Raw genomic sequence first — 22,665 nt, forward strand, 5'->3', positions numbered from 1 at the left:
TGGCAACACCAGGCTGCCGTAGAACTGGCTACAGTACCTGAAGGGCTTTACATAACTTCTCCTGCCCCAAACACAAGAAGAAGTTCAGGCCCAAAACGTCATCCATTCCTTCTCTCCCGAGACACTGCCTGCCCCGCTGAGTAACTCCAGTTATTTATGTTTATATTCGGTGTAGACCAGCATCTGCAGTTCCTTCCTGAACATTTCCCGCTGTGGTTTGAGTGTCAAATTATGTTTAACAATTTGTCCCTCTGTGTTTCAAGACCGCAGGATTCACAAGGAACTGTTGAAGCTGCGTTACAAACATACAAGAATACAAAAAAATACAATACACGATCTTTAAGGTGAAATAGTTATGATTGTGAGGAAAAATCACAGTAAAGGCAACAAATTGGTGCTGGAGTAACTCAGCAGGTCAGGCAGCATCTATGGAGCTACAGGAAATAGGTGACGTTTCACAGAGTGCTCGAGTAACTCCGTAAGGGTTTCGGCCCGAAACGTTGCCTATTTCCAGAAGGGTTTCGGCCCGAAACGTTGCCTATTTCCTTAGCTGCATAGATGCTGTTGCACCATAACTGAGTGGGTCAGGCAGCATCTGCGGAGAACATGGATAGGTGACGTTTCACAGAGTGCTGGAGTAACTCAGCGGGTCAGGCAGCATCTGCGGAGAACGTGGATAGGTGACGTTTCGGGTCAGGACCCTTCCTCAGACAGATGGTTGGACAAAGGCCAGCAATGAATGGACAGGAGTGAGACAAAAGGATTGAAGACTTGCAAATTGTGAAGCTAGAGGAAGGAATGTAGGGGGAAGGGGAGGTTGAGGTTTGGATCCACACATCAGCATAATTGCTTGGTGCAATCTAACTAATGGGCCACATATTTTCATCCTTCCCAGCTATCACCAGGCAACTGAACCATCCTACCAACAACTATATCACAGTGCTGAACTACTACCTACCTCATTGGAGACCCTCGGAAGATGTTTGATCGGACTTTATCATCATTCCCTTTATCATGTAGCTGTACACTGTAAATGGCTCGACTGTAATCATGTACTGTCTTTCCGCAGACTGGTTAGCACCCAATAAAAAGCTTTTCACTGTACCTCGGGGCGGGGGGGAGATTGCAACCTTCACGTAGTCCGCCTTGTTTCGACGAATGCAATCAACCCGGTGTGCACAATCAAATAAGATCAAACAGAACAAGTTGTCCTACAACTTTAGGCTGTGCACGCCACATGCCATATGCCACACGCCACATGCCACACGCCACACGCAAGAAGAAGAAGCCTGTACCTCGGTGCACGTGATAATAATACGTGTTAGTTTTGCTTTAGACTTTACAAAATAGACACCGTAAGCAAAGCATGATGAGTGATTAATATAAATCACATCACTTCTTAACTGAATCAGTTGCAGACGTATATACCTGACTCATCAACATCAGACAATATTAGCTATAAGTTTCTTCCCAGCTGTTATCAGGCAACTGAACCATCCTACCACAACCAGAGAGCAGTGCTGAACTACTATCTACCTCATTGGTGACCCTCGGACTATCCTTGATCGGACTTTGCTGTCTTTACCTTGCACTAAATGTTATTCCCTTATCATGTATCTGTACACTGTGAATGGCTCGACTGTAATCATGTGTTGTCTTTCCGCTGACTGGTTAGCGCGCTACAAAAGCTTTTCACTGTACCTCGGTACACGTGACAATAAACTAAACTTTTTCACACAGAGTGTTGTGAGTCTGTGGAATTCTCTGCCACAGAGGGCGGTGGAGGCCGGTTCTCTGGAGGCTTTCAAGAGAGAGTTAGATTGGGCTCTTAAAAATAGCGGAGTCAGGGGATATGGGGAGAAGGCAGGAACGGGGTACTGATTGGGGATGATCATCCATGATCACAGTGAATGGCGGTGCTGGCTTGAAGGGCCGAATGGCCTCCTCCTGCACCTATTGTCTATTGCCTAAACTGAACTTAACTTGTATGCTTTTGGAAATACCTATCCGAAAATAGAAAGTTAATGAGGCATGCAACAATAAACAGGAAATGAAATACAGCTGGCCAATTTCTGTACTAGGTTAGAAATATTCACAAGGCAGGGTTTTATTTATAGCAGTGATCAGTCATAGTTGATGATGTTTCCAAGATGGCGGGCGCGCAGCCCAGGAGACTATAAGCGTGCTAGCCACACAAGCAGTTCCACAATTATATCTACCACACTCATACATCGCTAAACCCACAGCAACATTCCTACACACTTTAAATGGCTCGATTCGAATCATGTATTGTCTTTCTGGTTAGAAGGGCCGAATGGCCTACTCCTGCACCTAATTTCTATGTTTCTATGTTTCTGGTGAATACAGACACAAAAAGCTGGATTAACTCAGCGGGACAGGCAGCATCTCTGGAGAGAAGGATTGGGTGACGTTTCGGGTCGAGACCCTTCCTCAGACTGTCTTTCTGCTGACTGGTTAGCACGCAACAGAAGCTTTTCACTGTACCTCGGTACACATGGCAGTAAACTAAACTATGTGGTTGATAAAGGGTTAAATATTTGAGTGTGGGGTTAATACTACACATCTTTACAACATATCTTGAGTTGCCCTAGAATATTGGCCATCCTTCATTGTTTTAACGTTGCCTTCATTTCCCACTCATGGCCACTTTTTTAATGACTTTGATCCATTCTGTGAGTTCCTCGCGTGTGGCAGCTTGCATCAGGTAGTGCACCTCATCCGCTGTGATGATCTCAAACAGGTTCCCCCGAACGTCCGATTTCTTTCCTGCAAAGAAAATTCTTCGTCAGAGCCAATTCCCAAAGTTACCGCACACTCGGTGAGAACATTGACGATTCACCAGTGAAAAACCATCAGAGGAGTCCATATCAAAGATCCTTATTGGGAAAAGAACATACAACATGTTCTCTGTGCTGGTGGCCACGGTGGCGCAGCGGTAGAGTCGCTGCCTTACAGCGCTTGCAGCGCCAGAAACTCGGGTTCGATCCCGACTACGGGTGCTGTCTGTACGGAGTTTGTACGTTCTCCCCGTGATCGGCGTGGGTTTTCTTCGAGATCTCTGGTTTCCTCCCACACTCCAAAGACGTGCAGGTTTGTAGGTAAATTGGCTTTCTAAATGTAAATTGCCCCTAGTGTGTGTGTGTGTGTAGGGTAGTGTTCTTGTGCGGGGATCGCTGGTTGGCACGGACACGGTGGGCCGAAGGGCCTGTTTCCGCACTGTATCGCTAATCCAAACTAAACTAAACATGGAACAAAGGTACACAAAATTGCTGGAGAAACTCAGCGGGTGCAGCAGCATCTATGGAGCGAAGAACATAGGCGACGTTTCGGGCCGAAACCCTTCTTCAGTCTGTAGAAGGGTTTCGGCCCAAAACGTCGCCTATTTCCTTCGCTCCATAGATGCTGCTGCACCCGCTGAGTTTCTCCAGCAATTTTGTGTACCTTCAATCTTCCAGCATCTGCAGTTCCTTCTTAAACATGGAACAATATCTGTGTTGAACATGATGCCATGCCTGCATTTAATCCATATCCAATCACAATATGAGGAGAAGGCGGGAACGGGGTACTGATTGGGGATGATCAGCCATGATCACATTGAATGGTGGTGCTGGCTTGAAGGGCCGAATGGCCTACTCCTGCACCTATTGTCTATTGTCCATGTATATCCATGGGCCTCTTTAAAGCCACAATATGTGGCAAAAGTTTTGTGGGGCAGGTATTTATTTTACACAGAGGGTGGGGGGGCGTGGAACGCGCTGCCAGGGGAGGTGGTGGTGGAGGCTGATATGATAGTGGCGTTTGTGAGGCTTTTGGATGGGCTGGTGGGTATACAGGGAGTGGAGGGATATGGATCACGTGCAGGCTGAGGAGATTAGTGTAACGGCATCATGTACGGCACGGACACTGTGGGCGGAGGGGCCCGTTCCTGTGCTGTTCCATGATCCGTGATGAACCAAACATAGAGGTCTCTCTCTGGGCTGTTGCCCTTGTCTCCCCTACATCAGGTGACGGGGACACCTACCGTCCGGGTGGTCATCTGCAGCGGTCACCACACAGCTGCGGAGGTGGATGGACCCAAGCGGCTCGTCCTGCTCACCCTGTGAAGGCAAAGGTCACAAGTTGACAAGTGACGGGAGCAGAGTTAGGCCGTTTGCCCCCATCCAGGCTACTCTGCCATTAAATCAATGGCTGATCTATCTCTCCCTCATAACCCCATTCTCATGACTTCTCCCCCAAACCCCCGTACAGCAGGTAGTGAAGAAAGCGAATGGCATGTTGGCCTTTATAACACGAGGAGTTGAGAAAAGGAGCAAAGAGGTCCTTCTGCAGTTGTACAGAGCCCTAGTGAGACCACACCTGGAGTACTGTGTGCAGTTTTGGTCCCCTAATTTAAGGAAGGACATTCTTGCTATTGAGGGAGTGCAGCGTAGGTTTACAAAGTTAATTCCCGGGATGGCGGGACTGTCACATGTTGATAGATTGGAGCGGCTGGGCTTGTACATTCTGGAGTTTAGAAGGATGAGAGGGCATCTCATTGAAACAAATTAGATTATTAAGGGTTTATTATTATTAAGGACACACTAGAGGCAGGAAACATGTTCCTGATGTTGGGGGGGTCCAGAACCAGGGGCCACAGTTTAAGAATAAGGGGTAAGCCATTTAGAACGGAGATGAGGAAACACTTTCTCACACAGAGAGTTGTGAGTCTGTGGAATTCTCTGCCTCAGAGGGCGGTGGAGGCCGGTTTTCTGGATACTTTCAAGAGAGAGCTAGATAGGGCTCTTAAAGATAGTGGAGTCAGGGGATATGGGGAGAAGGCAGGAACAGGGTACTGATTGTGGATGATCAGCCATGATCACATTGAATAGCGGTGCTGGCTCGAAGGGCCGAATGGCCTACTCCTGCACCTATTGTCTATTGACACCCATGCTAATCAATTAGTTAATCTCCGCCTTAACAACAACAAATGACTTGTCCTCCTCAGCCATCCATGGCAATGAATTCCACAGATTCACCACCCTCCGACTAAAGAAACTCCTTTCCCAAGGTGCATCTTATGGATGGAGAGGAGGATGCATTGTGTATTGACCCCAAAGAGAGATAACTGTCTTAAAAAGCCCTCCAGCCGTACCGCAGCGGGGTCGTAGTAGTGCAGGTAGGCAGGGTCGTCACGGAGCACAAACTTCCGCACTTTCCAGTTTTTCCTCCTGTGACCCTGTTTAAAAATAAAATAGTCACGTCAACTTTTCCGAGCACGATGTGTTGAGTGGTGACCCTCTCAAGATCTGAAGATAGACACATAATGCTGGAGTAACTCAGCGGGACAGGCAGCATCTCTGGAGAGATGGAACGGGTGGCGGTTCGGGTCAAGACCCTTCTTCAGACTGATGTCAGGGGAGAGGGAGAGACATAGATAAGGAAGTGCAAGGTGTGAAAACAGGACAGAGGGGATGGAGATCAATGAACAGATTATTGTTAGCTGGGAGAAGGTAACAACCAAGTAAACAGAGATAAAATGTTGGATGTCCTGGTATGGAACACCTCATCCTGGGCGCTGATGCGGCGTAGACGGAGGAATTGGGAGTAGGGGACAGAGTCTTTACAGGAAGCAGGGTGGGAAGAAATGTAGTCTAGATATATCTACTAGGACATCGGAGATGTCGTCATTCTTTAGGGAATGGGGGTTCCCCTCTTCCATCATAGATGATGCCCTCAGTAGGATCTCCTCGATATCCCGCAGCTCCGCTCCTGCTCCCCTCCCCCCAGTCGTAACAAGGACAGAGTCCCCTTGTCCTCACCTCCCACCCCATCAGCCGTCGCATACAACACATAATCCTCCAACATTTTCGCCACCTCCAACGTGATCCCACCAGTGGCCACGTCTTCCCATCTCCACCCCTTTCCGCTTTCCGCAGAGACTGCTCCCTCCGTAAAATCCTTGGTCAACTCGTCCCTTGCCACACAAACCCCCCCCCCCCCCCCCCAGGTACTCTACCCCACGTAGGTCACGGGAAGAACATACAAACTCCATATGTTCAGCACCCGTGGTCAGGATCGAACCCGGGTCTCCAGCGCTGCATTCACTGTAAGGCAGGAACTCTACCGCTGTGCCACCGTGACCATCCAAGTGTGTCAACTTTATTTGGAAAACTAGGGAGTGACTGGATTATCGGTTGTGTAGCCGAGGGTTCATCTTTAACCGGGATACCTTCACTATGGTAGACCATCTACAACTCTTCACTCCTGTACTACTGCGGTGGTGAATGATTCTCATCCTCCTATGACTGTGCAACACAGATACAGCAATGCATTACCCACCTGTTTCAGCAGGCATCCTTGCTTGATAACAACGCCTCGAAATTCCGCCTTTAAAACATCTTCATCGTCACTTGAATTTCCTTCACTGAAGAAGCCACTGTCAGCCTGTAAATGGGTGGAAACACATCGCAGTTACACACTCATCTCATCCCAGCCATCGGGGAGAAGGTACAGGAGCCTGAAGACTGTAACGTCCAGGTACAGGAACAGCTGCTTCCCCACAGCCATCAGGCTATTAAACACTACAACCTCCAAATAAGCTCTGAACTACATAGACTATTATTCTTATTCTTAGAGTCTTAGAGTCAGTGTGGAAACAGGCCCTTCGGCCCAACTTACCCACACCAGCCAACATGTCCCAGCTACACTAGTCCCACTAGCCCATGTTTGGCCCATATCCCTCCAAACCTGTCGTATCCATGTACCTGTCTAACTGTTTCTTAATCAATGGGATAGTCCCAGCCTCAACTACCTCTTCAGGCAGCTTGTTCCATACACCCACCACCCTTTGTATGAAAAAGTTACCCCTCAGATTCCTATTAAATATTTTCCCCTTCACCTTGAACCCATGTCCTCTGGTCCTCGATTCCCCTACTCTGGGCAAGAGAGTCTGTGCATCTATCCGATCTATTCCTCTCATGATTTTATACACCCCTATGAGATCACCCCTCATCCTCCTGCGCTCCAAGGAATAGAGACCCAGCCTACTCAACCTCTCCCTGTAGCTCACACCCTCTAGTCCTGGCAACAACCTCGTAAAAATCATCTCTGAACCCTTTCAAGCTTTACAATATCTCACCAACGTCTTATACAACTGCAGCATGACCTCCCAACTTCTATACTTCTATCGTTGCTCTATTTGCGTATATATATGATCTATATATATGTGTATTAGTATGTGTATGTATACACACACTGAACTTTATTCTCTCCCGTTTATCATATTGTTTACAGTGTACTATGTTTCCATATTGTGTCGTGCTGCAGTGAGTAAGAATGTAATTGTTCTATCTGGGACACATGACAATAAAACACTCTGGACTCTTGCCTCTTTCTGTTCAAACCTCTCCAGAATTAAAACAACTTCACCTCATTGCTAAGGTAGAAAAAAATGCTGGAGAAACTCAGCGGGTGAGGCAACATCTATGGCTTTCAACTCCCCCCCTCCCATTCCGAATCCGACCTTTCTGTCCTGGGCCTCCTCCATGGCCAGAGTGAGTCCCACCACAAATTGGAGGAGCAGCACCTCAAATTTCGCTTAGTTTACACCCCAGTGGTATGAACATTGACTTCTCCAATTTCAGGTAGTCCCTGCTTTCTCCCTCCTTCCCCTCCCCTTCCCAGCTCCCCCACAGCCCACTGTCTCCGCCTCTTCCTTTCTTCTTCCCGCCCCCCACATCACTGAAGAAGGGTCTCGACCCGAAACGTTGTCTACTCCTTCGTTCCGTAGATGCTGCCTCACCCACTGCGTTTCTCCAGCATTTTTGTCTACCTTCGATTTTTCCAGCATCTGCAGTTCCTTCTTAAACATAACCTTATTGCTAATGTCACAGACAGCAAGGGTGAGAAATCACAGGCAATGCAAATCTCCTCCATAACCCTGTCATTGACAAGTATACAGTGGTTACACGTGGCGGGGATATCATCAACAATGACCAGTGTTTCATTGCAACGTGTACCCACAATGGGAAAATGGGATTCTTACTTGCTGTTGCATGCCAGGTCTATAAACGCACAGTTTATAGCACAGTAGCGCAGCGGTAGAGTTGCTGCCTCTCAGCGCCAGAGACCCGGGTTCAATCCGGACTATGGGCGCTGTCTGGACTGCGTGGGCTTTCTTCAGGTGCTCCGGATTCCTTCCACATTCCAACGGTCTGCAGGTTACTCGGTTAAACTGCTTCTGTAAATTGTCCCTAGTGTGTGTAGGATGGCGCTAGTGTACGGGGTGGAGGCCGGTCGGCACGGACATGGTGGGCTGAAGTTTCCACGCTAACGTCGAAACTTTTGTATGGGCACATGGGTATGTAGGGAATGGAGAGATGTGGATAGGTGGATTAGTGATGGTCTTATCATCATGTTGGGCACAGATGTTGTGGATCAAAGCTCTTGTTCCTCTGCTGTGCAGTACATCAGTTGCAGAGAGTGAATGAGAGATGTACAGAACCATACTCTGCACCTCAGGCTTTTGCTGGCTTTTGCTACAAGCCTAATAGCCCTGTCCCACTGTACGAGTTCATTCCAAGAGTTCTCCCGAGTTTGCCCTGATTCGAACTCGGAGATTTACGGCAATGGCCGCTCGTCGGTACTCAGGGCTCTCGTGGACATTTGTAATCATGTTGAAAAATCTTCACGAGTCTTCCCGAGTACCTGCCGTTAGCGTTACGAGCCACTAAGAGACGTCCCCGAGCTCCGACGTACCCGCTACGTTCATTCTCCGTGCTTACCACGAGTTTGATTTTTTTTACAACTCGGGAGAGCTCTTGAATGAACACGTACAGTGGGACAGGGGTTTATTGCTTTTGCTGGACTCTTCTACAAAACGCAGTCAAACTTTGAAAGGAAAATAAAACATGTTGTTGCACAGTGGCGCAGTGGCAGAGATGCTGCTTTACAGCACCAGTGGCCAGGGTTCCATCCTGACTATGGGTGCTGACTGTACGGAGTTTGCACGTTCCCCTAATGACAGTGTGGGTTTCCTTTGGGTGCTCCTCCCACACTCCGAAGAAGTGCGGGTTTATAGGTCAATTGGCTTTGGTAAAATGTGTACATTGGCCCCAGTGTGTAGGATAGGGATAGTGCTAGTGTACGGGGTGATCGCTGGTCGGCACGGTGTCAGCGGGCCGAAGGGCCTGTTTCCACGCTGCATCTCTAAACTGAACCACGAGGGTTTTCTCCGGGTGCGCAGGTTTTCTCCCACATCCCACAGACGCGGGGGTTTGTAAGTTGATTGGTCCCGGCAAATTGTCCCCGGCGTGTAGGATGCAAAACTAGGATGACTTGGAACTGGTGTAGGGGTGAGGGTTGATCGGCATGGACTGGGTGGGACGAAGGGGCTGTTTCCTGGAAATTACCTCGAAAACTGAAACTACCAGATGATCAAGGGCCTGTCCCACTTGCCGATGTTTATCGCCGACTGCCGGTGTCATTGACGGACGTATCAGGGCCGGTGAAAGATTTCGAACATTTCAAAATCCAGCGGCGACTAAAAAACGGTTGCGACACTTGAGGAGACGCCGCGCGCCCGCACGTAGTCACGCCGCGCGCCCGCACGTAGTCACGCCGCGCGCCCGCACGTAGTCACGCCGCGCGCCCGCACGTAGTCACGCCGCCGCCAACACGTAGTCACGCCGCACGTAGTCACGCCGCGAGTCCACACGTAGTCACGCCGCCCGCCGCACGTAGTCACGCCGCGCGCCCGCGTAGTCACGCCCGCCCGCCCACACGTAGTCACGCCGCCCGCGCACGTCACGCCGCGAGTCCACACGATGTCACGCCGCGCGTAGTCACGCCGCGCGCCCACGCGTAGGCACGCCGCGCGTCAACACGTAGTCACGCCGCGCGCCCACGCGTAGTCACGCCGCGCGCCCACGATGTCACGCCGCGTAGTCGCCGCGCGTAGTCACGCCGCGTCCGCACGTAGTCACGCCGCGCACGTAGTCACGCCGCGCCGCGCGTAGCGCCCGAGGCCGCGCGTAGTCACGCCGCAACTAGTCACGCCGTGCGCCCACACGTCAGCCGCGCGCCAACACGTATGAGGCCGCCGAGTCACGCCGCTGAGTCCAAATCATCGGCCCAATTGGGACGGGGCCTTTAGCCACTCACAAAGTAATAGTAAGCATCACTGTCGTCCAGGAAGCAGTTCTCGGCCAGTTGTTCGGCAGCCTCTTTGCTCTTCTCCTCTGCTGCCTGAATATAACCATCGCACACCAGAGCAGCAGACAGCAGAATGCCTTCACGCCGATTCCTCACAAAGTTCGTAGACAGCAGCCAGTCTATCACGGAGGAACCTACAACAAAATACACACTAGTGTGAGGCCTGGACACAGTGGATGTGGAGAGGATGTTTCCACTAGTGGGAGAGTCTAGGACTAGAGGTCACAGCCTCAGAATTAAAGGAGGCTAATGCTGAGGCTCTATAAGGTGCTGGTCAGGCCGCATGTGGAATATTGTGAGCAATTTTGGGCCCCATGTCCGAGGAAGGATGTGCCGGCTCTGGAGAGGGTCCAGAGGAGGTTTACAAGGATGATCCCAGCAATGAGTGGGTTAACCTATGATGAGCGTTTGTCGGCACTGGGCCTGTACTCACTGGAGTTTAGAAAAATGATGTGAGTTCTGAGGCTGATCTTGTATTGAGTCTCTCAGGTGAATAAGGTCCCGTATTAGCTGGGACATCCCGTATATTGGGCTAAATTGGTTTGTCCCGTACGGGACCGCCCTTGTCCCGTATTTGACCGCTACTACTAGGGTCGAGGGGAGTGCCGGGTCGGAGCGCCACGTCCGGCCCCGCCTCACACGTCCCAACGTAGTGCAGCCCGTGGAGTGCAGCAGCAGCAGCAGCAGCAGCGCCTCGCCCGTGGCCCCGTCGGTCGGTCTGCAGCCCGGCCAGCTGTCCGACCTTCGGACCTTCGCTGACCGCCGACACCACCACCACCACCCCCCTCCTTCTCACGGCCGATCATCGGTTCATGAGTTGGACGGGGCGCCGGACTTTGCGCACGACGTCACGTGGCCCGGGCCAAAACTCCTCAGCTGGCCCCGCCGGCTGGGCTTTGTGTACAGTCCAGCACCCGGGGCCAACTCATCATTCACCCAGACACGGCCCAGACGGTCAACGAATCGCCGCGGGGAATTTGTCCCGTATTTTGTCCCTTATTTGGGAGTGAGAAAGTTGGCAACCCTGCAGGTGAAGGTTTTTGGGAAACCTGCCCAAAGGCTCATCGGTCAGTCGGCGTAACCGGGAGGAAGCTGGAGACGTCGGCCACGAGGATGGACGGCAGGTGGGAGGGTGAACCGGGGTAATGGCCCCCCCCGCACCTTCAAGGTCGGCTGCAGGAGGTGCCCGTGGGGACACTAAGATGGCCGGGCGAGGAGAGGAGAGGAGAGGAGAGGGACGTGGGTTTGCGGGAACCCCTCCAGTACAGCGAGCAGCGGGCCGACCTGACTTTGGACTTTGAATAAATGGCGGCAAAAATGTCGGTGTCCACGTGTGTAATGTACGCAGAAATAAGATGTGACCCATACAGATGTGACCCATACAGATGTGACCCATACAGATGTGACCCATACAGATGTGACCCATACAGATGTGACCCATATAGCTAGGGTTGAGCCATTGAACTATCAAGATGGAAACTGGTTTCTTTCATGAACATTTACCTGCAAAACAGTGATTGAAGATCTTCTTATCTTTATTTAACTTGTGCTCCTTCACGCCCGTCTCAGGGTCCTTCATGGAGTGGTATAACGCGCTAGGTGGAGGGAGAACAAGGTTTAGACACTAGACAATAGGTGCAGGAGTCGGCCATTCGGCCCTTCGAGCCAGCACCGCCATTCAATGTGATCATGGCTGATCATCCCCAATCAGTACCCCGTTCCTGCAGTCTCCCCATATCCCTGACCTTTCAGAGCAGAGTAGGGAGAGGTTAAAGATGTCCGTGAGCATCCCGCCAGTTGGTTGGCGCAGTTCCTTAAGGACACGGCGAGGAATTACATGCGGACCAGTTGCTTTCCATGAGTTCACCCTCGGGAAGGTCAATCTAACTGAGGGATTGGCCAGGCTAGATTCAGGAAAAATATTCCCCATGTTGGGGGAGTCCAGAACCAGGGGCCACACAGTTTAAGAATAAGGGGTAGGACTTTTTGGTCTGAGATGAGGAAACACTTTTTCACCCAGAGAGTTGTGAATCTGTGGAATCCTCTGCCACAGAAGGCAGTGGAGGCCGATTCACTGGATGTTTTCAAGACAGAGTTAGATTTAGCTGTTAGGGCTAACAAAATCAAGTGATATGGGGAGAAAGCAGGAACGGGGTACTGATTGGGGATGATCAGCCATGACCACATTGAATGGCGGTGCTGGCTCAAAGGGGCGAATGGCCTCCTCCTGCACCTATTGTCCATTGTCTACTGTAAATCAGTGCTGTCTCACCAAATTAAACCAAATACACATCCACCCAACCTGCAGACGTAAAGATGGATAAAACAGATCGATCGAGGTCCTTACCCCAAGTTAATATCACTGGCCAACTTGATGGACTTCCTGGTGGACTTGCGGGCAAACGTTTGGCCACCTTCGATGAACTGGATGGCTCTCTTCATGTCTTTCACCCAGGCATCCCGTTCCTCACCGTGTGAGGCTTGCAGGTAATGCTCCTGACTCTTATCCGTACGAAACTTGAAGACAAACTAACAATAAACAGCGGCGTTACTCTTTTTTTTCAAAAATGGCGCTTGCGAAGATGAAAATGCGAAGACAAAAACTTCGTTGGGAGGGAGGCCTAGATTTCCGCGCCGGTGACCGGTACTCAGTGCTGGGACCCCAGCTATTTACAATATATATTAATGATCTGGATGAGGGAATTGAAGGCAACATCTCCAAGTTTGCGGAAGGCTGTGGGAGAAGAAGAGGGCGAGACTAATGGAAGGACCAACTAAAAACCAGCAGCATGAGTGGGCAAATGTTGGCACGGTAGAGTTTGCTGTGGATACATGCGCTATCCATTTTGGTGGCCCGGGTTCAGATCCTTACTAAATTGGCCGATTATAGGGGGAGATGCAGCGAGACCTGGGTGTCTACACCAGTCATTGAAGGTAGGCATGCAGGTGCAGCAGGCAGTAAAGAAAGCGAATGGTATGTTGGCTTTCATAGCAAGAGGATTTGAGTATAGGAGCAGGGAGGTTTTACTGCAGTTGTAGGGTCTTGGTGAGTACCTGGAGTATTGCGTGCAGTGGTCTCCAAATCTGAGGAAGGACATTATTGCCATAGAGGGAGTGCAGAGACGGTTCACCAGACTGATTCCTGGGATGTCAGGACTGTCTTATGAAGAAAGACTGGATAGACTTGGTTTATACTCTCTAGAATTTAGAAGATTGAGAGGGGATCTTATAGAAATTTACAAAATTCTTAAGGGGTTGGACAGGCTAGATGCAGGAAGATTGTTCCCGATGTTGGGGAAGTCCAGGACAAGGGGTCACAGCTTAAGGATAAGGGGGAAATCCTTTAAAACCGAGATGAGGAGAACTTTTTTCACACAGAGAGTGGTGAATCTCTGGAACTCTCTGCCACAGAGGGTAGTTGAGGCCAGTTCATTGGCTATATTTAAGAGGGAGTTAGATGTGGCCCTTGTGGCTAAGGGGATCAGGGGGTATGGAGAGAAGGCAGGTACAGGATACTGAGTTGGATGATCAGCCATGATCATATTGAATGGCGGTGCAGGCTCGAAGGGCCGAATGGCTCTACTCCTTGCACCTAATTTTTATGTTTCTATGTTTCTGACTACGGGTGCTGTCTGTACGGAGTTTGTACGTTCTCCTTGTGACCTCGGGACCTGCGTGAGCTTTCTCCGACAGCCTCGATTTACTCCCACACTACAAAGACGCAGGTTAATTGGCTTCTGTAAATTGTCCCTAGTGCGTAGGATAGAACTAGTGTAAAGGTGATCGCTGGGCGGAACAGACAGCCATTCACCCAGCGGTGAATCTGTGGGAACTCATTGCCACAGACGGCTGTGGAGGACAAGTCAATGGATATATTTAAGGTGGAGACTGAGAGATTCCAGATTAGTACGGGTGTCAGGAGTTAAGGAGAGAAGGCAGGAGAATGGGGTTGAGAGGGAGAGATAGATCAGCCGTGATTGAATGGTGGAGTAGACTTGATGGGCCGAATGGCCTCATTCCTATCACATATGAACATATGAATGGTCTGTTTCCACTCTGTATCTCTAAACTAAACTAAAGTAAACTATTTCCACCATTTTAAGCTCGATTTCAGATTTCTGGCAAGAGCAGTATTTATGTGACGTATGTGTGGGACGTCTATGCAGTGTCGGAAACCAGGTTTCCAAATCGTCTAAATCAGTCTCAAACCAGTTGTCATGGAGTTAGTGGCTGAGGGACAGGTTGGCAGTTTAATCATCTTCCTGTTTCCAGTTTCTGAGATGTCCAACTTGGAAGCAACAGTTGGTGACCTGAACCCACAGCAACAGGTGGGCAGAATCTCAACACCTATCCTAAAGCTCAAAGAGCATCAGGAACTGCAGGAGCTAGATTCTTGCGTATGGCACAAAGTGCTGGAGTAACCCAGTAGGTCAGGCAGCATCACTGGAGAACAAGGTGCAGGAGGAGGCCAGCCCTTCGAGCCTGCACCGCCATTCAATATGATCATGGCTGATCATCCAACTCTTCGACCTGCCTTCTCTCCATACCCCCTGATCCCCTTAGCCACAAGGGCCACATCACTCCCTCTTAAATATAGCCAATGAACTGATGGCATGATTCACCACTCTCTGCTGAAAAAAGTTCTTCTCATCCGGTTTTAAAGGATTTCCCCTTTATCCTTAAGCTGTGACCCCTTGTCCTGGACTTCCCTAACATCGGAACAATCTTCCTGCAATCATCCACAAACAGTACCCCTTCCTGCTTTCTCCCCATATTCCTTGATTCCGTTAGCCCTAAGAGCTAAATCTAACTCTCTCTTGAAAACATCCAGTGAATTGGCCTCCACTGCCTTCTGTGGCAGAGAATTCCACAGATTCTCTGGGTGAATTTTTTTTTCCACATCTCAGTCCTAAATGGCCTCCCCTTTATTCTTAAACTGTGTGGCCCCTGGTTCTGGACTCCCCCCAACATTGGGAACATTTTTCCTGCATCTACCCTGTCCAATCCTTGAAGAATTTTATGTTTCTATAAGATCCCTTCTCAACCTTCTAAATTCCAATGACGTTTAGTTGAGTTTAGTTTAGTTTAGAGATACAGCATGGAAACAGGCCCTTTGGCCCACAGTGTCCGTGCCGACCAGCGATCCCCGCCCGCACAGTAACACTGGTCCCATCCGTACCTCATACCTCAAGCGACTACAGAATTGTAACGAATTACTGGACCTACGTACCGCTCTCTTGCTGTAGTCCAGACAGGGGGATACAACTGAACTCCCCTTCAAGGGGAGAACTCCTTTCGGACTCCTGTCAGATTTTCTCCTGTAAAATTCAATGCCATCTTCCAAAAGCACAGCCCAAACAGCCTTCCACGAGTTGAACACTGTCCCCTGTGACGGAAAGCAAATATCCAACATTAATCATAGTCACAATCATACTTTATTAGACAAGTATGTTTTGCAACACACAAGGAATTAGATTTGCCGTACAGTCATACCAATAAAAAGCAGGGAGAAGAGACAGCAGCCCTAAGATTTTTGCCTCCACCACAGTGAGGAGGTGTTTGGAGGACTCACTGTGGTGGATGTTAATTTGTGTTTATTGTTGTTTATTGTATCATTGTATGTATGACTGCAGGCACGAAATTTTGTTCAGACCGTAAGGTCTGAATGACAATAAAGGAAATTCAATTCAAAAAAGCAACAGGACACACAAAATACATTTTAACATAAACATCCACCACAGTGACTCCTCCACATTCCTCACTGTGATGGAAGGTGAACAAAAGTTCAATCTCTTCCCTTCTTTGTCCTCCCGCGGTTGGGGTCCTCGAGCCCTCCGTTGACGGACGATCTTACTCCTGTGGTCGGCGGCAGCAGGCCTCCTCGTCTGGGCGATCAAGCTCCTGCATCAGGGAGGGATCTCAGCTCCCCCGCGCCAGGCGATCTGACCCTGGGTCGAACCTTCTGCATCGTTGGACCTTCCTGACTCGGTCTCTCCTGAGACTGCGAGCCCCTTGATGTTGAAGTCCACAGGCCGTGGTTGGAGCGTCGATCCCAGGCAAGGGATCGGCCCCGAGGGTAAATCCGTTCAAAGTCAGTCCTGAGCAAGGCCTCCACCTCCACGATGTAGGCCGCAGAGTGACCGGAGATAAGGCCCGGAAAACAGCCGCATCTCCGGCAAGGTAAAGGGCCTGTCCCACTTACGTGTTCTTGGCACGCAAATTACACGACCTCATGGTCACATTGAGGCGCACGGGCATCGTGTGGCCGGTCCCACTGAGAAGCGCGGAGGGGTATGGAGTTGTGCGCGACATCGCGCGGGGCTCCGACATTCTCGTAGTGAACAAAATCTTCGCGCACCAACGGCCTGTCGTGTAACTGACGGCCAAAGTGGGACAGTCCCCAAGACCCTGGCTCGACGCAACGTCTCACCTCCAAAAGCAGCAGAAGCGGGCAAACGATCGCCAAACTCGGCCTGGGGCTCACGGCCGTTGCGGTCCGGATCCGCCCCCACTTCTACTCCCAGAGCGGGGCCAAGAAAATTGAAGATAGACATAAAATGCTGGAGTAACTCAGACCATTCTTTTCAGATTGAAGGAGAGTCTCGACACGAAACGTCACCCATTGCTTCTCTCCAGAGATGCTGCCGGTCCCACTGAGTTACTCCAGCTTTGTGTCCATCTTCAACACCACCATTCAATGTGAACATGGCTGATCATCCACAATCAGTACCCCATTCCTGCCTTCTCCCCATATCACCAGACTGCTATTTTTAAGAGCCCTATCTTGCTCTCTCTTGAATTGTGAATCTGTGGAATTCTCTGCCTCAGGTGAAGGCAGGTTCTCTGGATGCTTTCAAGAGAGAGCTAGATAGGGCTCTTAAAGATAGCGGAGTCAGGGGATATGGGGAGAAGGCAGGAACGGGGTACTTATTGGGGATGATCAGCCATGATCACATTGAATGGCGGTGCTGGCTCGAAGGGCCGAATGGCCTCCTCCTGCACCTATTGTCTATTGTCTCTCTGCGCATTGGTCCCAGAAGTGGATCTGCAATAAATGATTACAATCGCTCCACTCTTTAAAACCTCTGCATTTCTTCAGACTTTACTGGACGTCATCTAGCACTAAATGTTATCTGCTGTACCCTGTATCTGTTCACTGTGGATGGCTAGATTGTAATCATGTGTTGTCTTTCCGCTGACTGGTTAGCACGCAACAACAGCTTCTCACTATAACTTAAACGCAACTAAGCTCGGAGAATTGAGGCTCGAGAGCACAATGTACGCCCTACATCACAAGCATTCTGAACAAGTGGCCACAGATAGGTTCAGTCAGGAAGTTGCAATCTCACATGTTCTAGTTTCAAAAGGTTCAAAGCTGAGCGGTTTCCTCAGCTGCACTTTCTCCACATTAACTTCAGTCACTCAGACGTGGACATTAAAGAAGTATTCAGACCTAGCACAACACAAAGTGAACATAGACCACAGGACACAGAACATAGAACAGCACAGCACAGCAAAGGGTCCTTTGGCCCACACTGTTTGCCAATGGCATGTTGGCCATTATAACAAGAGGAGTTGAGTCTAGGAGCAAAGAGGTCCTTCTGCAGTTGTACAGGGCCCTGGTGAGACCACACCTGGAGTATTGTGTGCAGTTTTGGTCCCCTAATTTGAGGAAGGACATTCTTGCTGTTGAGGGAGTGCAGCGTAGGTTTACAAGGTTAATTCCCGGGATGGCAGGACTGTCATATGCTGAGAGAATGGAGCAGCTGGGCTTGTACACTCTGGAGTTTAGAAGGATGGGATCTCATTGAAACATATAACCAAAACTGTAGATTATTAAGGGTTTGGACACGCTAGAGACAGGAAACATGTTCCCGATGTTGGGGGAGTCCAGAACCAGGGGCCACAGTTTAAGAATAAGGAGTAAGCCATTTAGAACGGAGACGAGGAAACACTTTTTCACACAGAGTTGTGAGTCTGTGGAATTCTCTGCCTCAGAGGGCGGTGGAGGCCGGTTCTCTGGATACTTTCAAGAGAGAGCTGGATAAGGCTCTTAAAGATAGTGGAGTCAGGGGATATGGGGAGAAGGCAGGAACGGGGTACTGATTGGGGATGATCAGCCATGATTACATTGAATGACGGTGCTGGCTTGAAGGGCCGAATGGCCTCCTCCTGCACCTATTGTCTATTGAATATTGTTTGTGCCAAATGTATTGTCAAGTTCGACTAATCTCATCTTCCTGCACATAATCCACATCCCAGTATTCCCTACACTCCCATGTGCCTATCTCAAAACATCTTCAATGCCACTATTGTGGAAGGAATGGACAGAGGACATCTTAGATCGGAGCCCTTCTTCAGACCCTGGTTAGAGTGTGAGGAAGAGTCTGGACCCAAAAGGCCATTCCCTTCCACAGAGGCTGCCTGGCCCACTGAGTTCCTCCGGCATTTTGCTGAAGATTCCAGCAGCTGGAGCTGCTTGTGCTTTCACACAAACTCCCCCCTGTTGATGGCAACATCTTGGTGATTCTGCACCGTACTTGCTGCATGAAGCCCGTGCCAATCATTCCCACATCACACTCTCAATCTGGAGCAACTTCCTGGGTCAGGCAGCATCTCTGGAGAGCAGGAACGGGCGATGTCTCGGGTCGAGACCCTTCTTCGGACTGAGAGTCAGGGGAGAGGGAAACAAGAGATATAGATGGTGATGTAGAGAGATATCGAACAGACAGCCTGGTTCATAGAAACATAGACAATAGGTGCAGGTAGGCCATTCGGCCCTTCGAACCTGCACCATTCGCCATTCAATATGATCATCCAACTCAGTATCGTGTACCTGCCTTCTCTCCATACCCCCTGATCCCTTTAGCCACAAGGGCCACATCTAACTCCCTCTTAAATATAGCCAATGAACTGTGTGGCTCAACTACCTTCTGCGGGAGAGAATTCCACAGATTCACCACTCTCTGTGTGAAAAATGTTTTTCTCATCTCGGTCCTAAAAGATTTCCCCCTTATCCTTTATCATTGTCAGTTTTTTTGCCTATTTATCTATATATATATCTGTTCTATATATAGAACAGACACACAGAGAACATATATATATATATATATATGGATAAATAGGCCAAAATAGTGAGGATGATAAAGGAATCAGGCCATTGTTAGCTCGTTGCTATTGTAGGTGAGAACGATTCACAGACAATGAGACTCAACGAGACGACTTTGCTTCTTCTTCTTCTGTTGTGTGTCTTTTAGACCTGCCGCTCCGTTGAGGCGAGCCAGGCAAACGTGTCATCGTCCAGGTCAATCAGACACCATTGGGTGGCCAGTGTTTGGGGCAACTGGTGACAATGTGCTCCACTGTCTGTGTTGGGTCCCCACACTCGCAGGAGGCGCTGTCCACGAGACCCCACCTCTTCATCGTTACTCCATAGCGTCCAACGCCCGTCCTCAAACGGTTGAGGGTTGTCCACTGCTTTCAGGGGCAGGTCCTGGCCAGGGACGTCCATGGGGTCATCGATGTACTGATGTAGCCTAGATGGTTCCGCTGACTTCCACTGGTCTCTCCATCTTGTCTTGACCAAGGCGGCCTTGGAAGCATCAGCTGGTGTTGTGCAGAGCAGCTCTTGGGCTTGTGTGGGAAAGGGGCGCCGTGACTTGGAAGCTGTTATGACTTGAGTGGGGAGGGATGGAGAGGGATGGAGAGGGGGGGAATGCAAAGGTTATTTGGAGCGGTGTCCATCTCCACTTTTAGATGGTACACGTTGACCAAATGTTCATTCTAGATTAACACTGCAGCCACATTGATCAATTGAGTTTTGAGGTTTGGAAGTCATAACATGTCTTTGTCATTGAGAGAGTTTTATTGCAATAATGTTTCCACTGAATACATAGTCAGGAGTTGTTTAAGACAGAACTGCAGACGCTGGAAAAATCGAAGGTAGACAAAAATGCTGGAGAAACTCAGCGGGTGAGGCAGCATCTATGGAGCAAAGGAATAGATGACATTTCGGGTCAAGAGAAGGAATAGGTGACATTTTGGGTTGAGACACTTTTGGGTCTCAACCCGAAACGTGACCTATTCCTTCGCTCCATAGATGCTGCCTCACCCGCTGAGTTTCTCCAGCCTTTTTGCCTATGCACTGAGGAGTTGTTCATTTAATATAGTTATCATTGCCTGATCTGCAAACTGCCATTGGGTCACAGTTTAAGGATAAGGGGGAAATCTTTTAGGACCGAGATGAGGAAAACTTTTTTCACACAGAGAGTGGTGAATCTCTGGAATTCTCTGCCACATAAGGTAGTTGAGGCCACAGTTCATTGGCTATATTTAAGAGGGAGTTATGTGTGGCCCTTGTGGCTAAGGGGATCAGAGGGTATGGAGAGAAGGCAGGTACAGGATACTGAGTTGGATGATCAGCCATGATCATATTGAATGGCGGTGCAGGCTCGAAGGGCCGAATGGCCTACTCCTGCACCTATTGTCTATGTTTCTAAATGGGGTTCGAAGGTTTCACAAGTTTGACGATATTCTGCAATTTATTTCTGCATTGAAGACCAGCAGAAGAAGTAGTTTGACTTGAACACTGTGGAAATGGGAAGAAAGTGCCTTGCCTGGTTGTTCAACAGGAAGGAAGTCAGAATGTACCATGAAATTAAAATATTCAAGACGGAACTGCAGATCGAAGGTAGACAAAATCGAAGGTAGACAAAAATGCTGGAGAAACTCAGCGGGTGAGGCAGCATCTATGGAGCGAAGGAAATAGGCCACGTTTCGGGCCGAAGCCCTTCTTCAGACTGATGATCAATAAAAATGTTCACCAGCTTTCTAAAACAACCTTTAGACAATTTTCTATTGTATAGACAATAGACAATAGACAATAGGTGCAGGAGTAGAGGCCATTTGGCCCTTCGAGCCAGCACCGCCATTCAATGTGATCATGGCTGATCATCCCCAATCAGTACCCCGTTCCTGCCTTCTCCCCATATCCCCTGACTCCACTATCTTTAAGAGCCCTATCTAGCTCTCTCTTGAAAGTATCCAGAGAACCGGCCTCCACCGCCCTCTGAGGCAGAGAATTCCACAGACTCACAACTCTCTGTGTGAAAAAGGTGTTCAGAGATGCTGCCTGTCCCGCTGTCACCATATTCCAGCATTTTGTGTCTATCTAAGCTTTGTTCAGTTTAGTAACTTCCCTAAGGCTTTTTTTGTAGAAAAAGAGGAAGCTTTAAAATAGCCGTTGACCAAAGTTACAACTTCAAGAGGGAAAATTGAGAAAGTACTAGTACAGTAAGAATGTGTAAGAAGGAACTGCTGATGCTGGTTTACACCAAAGATAGACACACAATGCTGGAGTATCGCAGCGGGACAGGCAGTATCTCTAGAGACAAGGAATGGGTGACGTTTCGGGTCGAGACCCTTCTTCAGACTGACAGTAAATTCATTCTTAAGCACATTCATTCATCATCGTTGGAAACATTAGCGACGCAGTGGCGCTGGTTTCCGACGGGAACGGTGACGGACGCACCACACAACTCTGTCCTCCAGTTACTGCGGACTTCCGCCGCTGGAAGTACAGGATCTTGGTGTGTGTGTGTGTGTGTGTGTGTGTGTGTGTGTGTGTGTGTGTGTTTTATCATCGTGCCTTACAATGCCGTGTAGGACAGTGATCGCAACTTCTACTGAAGTGTGGATGGCCGTCGGCTCGCTAGAAGCTCATCCGCCCTTTGACAGGTGTTGGTTTTGGTCCTGCTGGGGGTCCACAGCCCCCTCCTCACCTGGCAAACCAGGCGGGGGAGACGGTTTAGTCACCAACTATCCGACCATGGAGCGGGTAGCACGGGATTACATGGTACCCATGGCGGGGGGGAATTCCCCACGACCTGACCCTGAACTTGCGCTCCTTGGCATAAACATGATCATCTCCTGGGAGCCAAACACAAGAAGTCAATTAGCATTTATTACTTTTAACAACTGGGTGGTCAAGAATACATTAGCCTTTATCAAAGTCAAAGTCAGAGTCAATTTTATTCGTCACATGGAAACATAGAAAAGTAGAAAATAGGTGCAGGAGTAGGCCATTCGGCCCTTCGAGCCTGCACTGCCATTCAATATGATCCTGGCTGGTCATCCAACTCAGTATCCTGTACCTGCCTTCTCTCCATACCCCCTGATCCCTTTAGCCACAAGGGCCACATCTAACTCCCTCTTAAATATAGCCAATGAACTGGCCTCAACTACCTTCTGTGGCAGAGAATTCCAGCGATTCACCACTCTCTGTGTAAAAAATGTTTTTCTCATTTTGGTCCTAAAAGATTTCCCCTTTATCCTTAAACTGTGACCCCTTGTCCTGGACTTCCCCAACATCGGGAACAATCTTCCTGCATCTAGCCTGTCCAACCCCCTAAGAATTTTGTAAGTTTCTATAAGATCCCCCCTCAATCTCCTAAA

General features: G+C 49.4%; 1 protein-coding gene across 3 annotated transcripts in view; it reads right to left on the bottom strand.

The window, feature by feature from the left end:
* plek (pleckstrin) overlaps window positions 1–22,665 on the bottom strand; it is a 198,585-nt gene that overhangs the window by 161,106 nt on the left and 14,814 nt on the right. For 2 of the 3 annotated variants that reach the window (XR_008726511.1, XR_008726512.1), the window contains exons 2-9: window positions 15,443–15,598; window positions 12,560–12,741; window positions 11,716–11,807; window positions 10,162–10,346; window positions 6,340–6,444; window positions 5,153–5,236; window positions 4,043–4,118; window positions 1,954–2,787 (exon numbers count right to left, since the gene is read on the bottom strand). Coding sequence is in view for 1 of the 3 variants with exons in the window: in XM_055665390.1 (XP_055521365.1) it covers window positions 2,648–2,787; window positions 4,043–4,118; window positions 5,153–5,236; window positions 6,340–6,444; window positions 10,162–10,346; window positions 11,716–11,807; window positions 12,560–12,741; window positions 15,443–15,598 (1,020 nt within the window). In the remaining 2 variants the exon portion in view is untranslated. Of the gene's footprint in view, window positions 1–482; window positions 2,788–4,042; window positions 4,119–5,152; window positions 5,237–6,339; window positions 6,445–10,161; window positions 10,347–11,715; window positions 11,808–12,559; window positions 12,742–15,442; window positions 15,599–22,665 lie in introns of those variants that run through there. The other variant, XM_055665390.1, reaches the window with a different exon arrangement.

Source organism: Leucoraja erinacea, unplaced genomic scaffold, assembly GCF_028641065.1.
Source record: "Leucoraja erinacea ecotype New England unplaced genomic scaffold, Leri_hhj_1 Leri_121S, whole genome shotgun sequence".
In the NCBI taxonomy this organism is placed as follows: Eukaryota; Metazoa; Chordata; class Chondrichthyes; order Rajiformes; family Rajidae; genus Leucoraja; species Leucoraja erinaceus.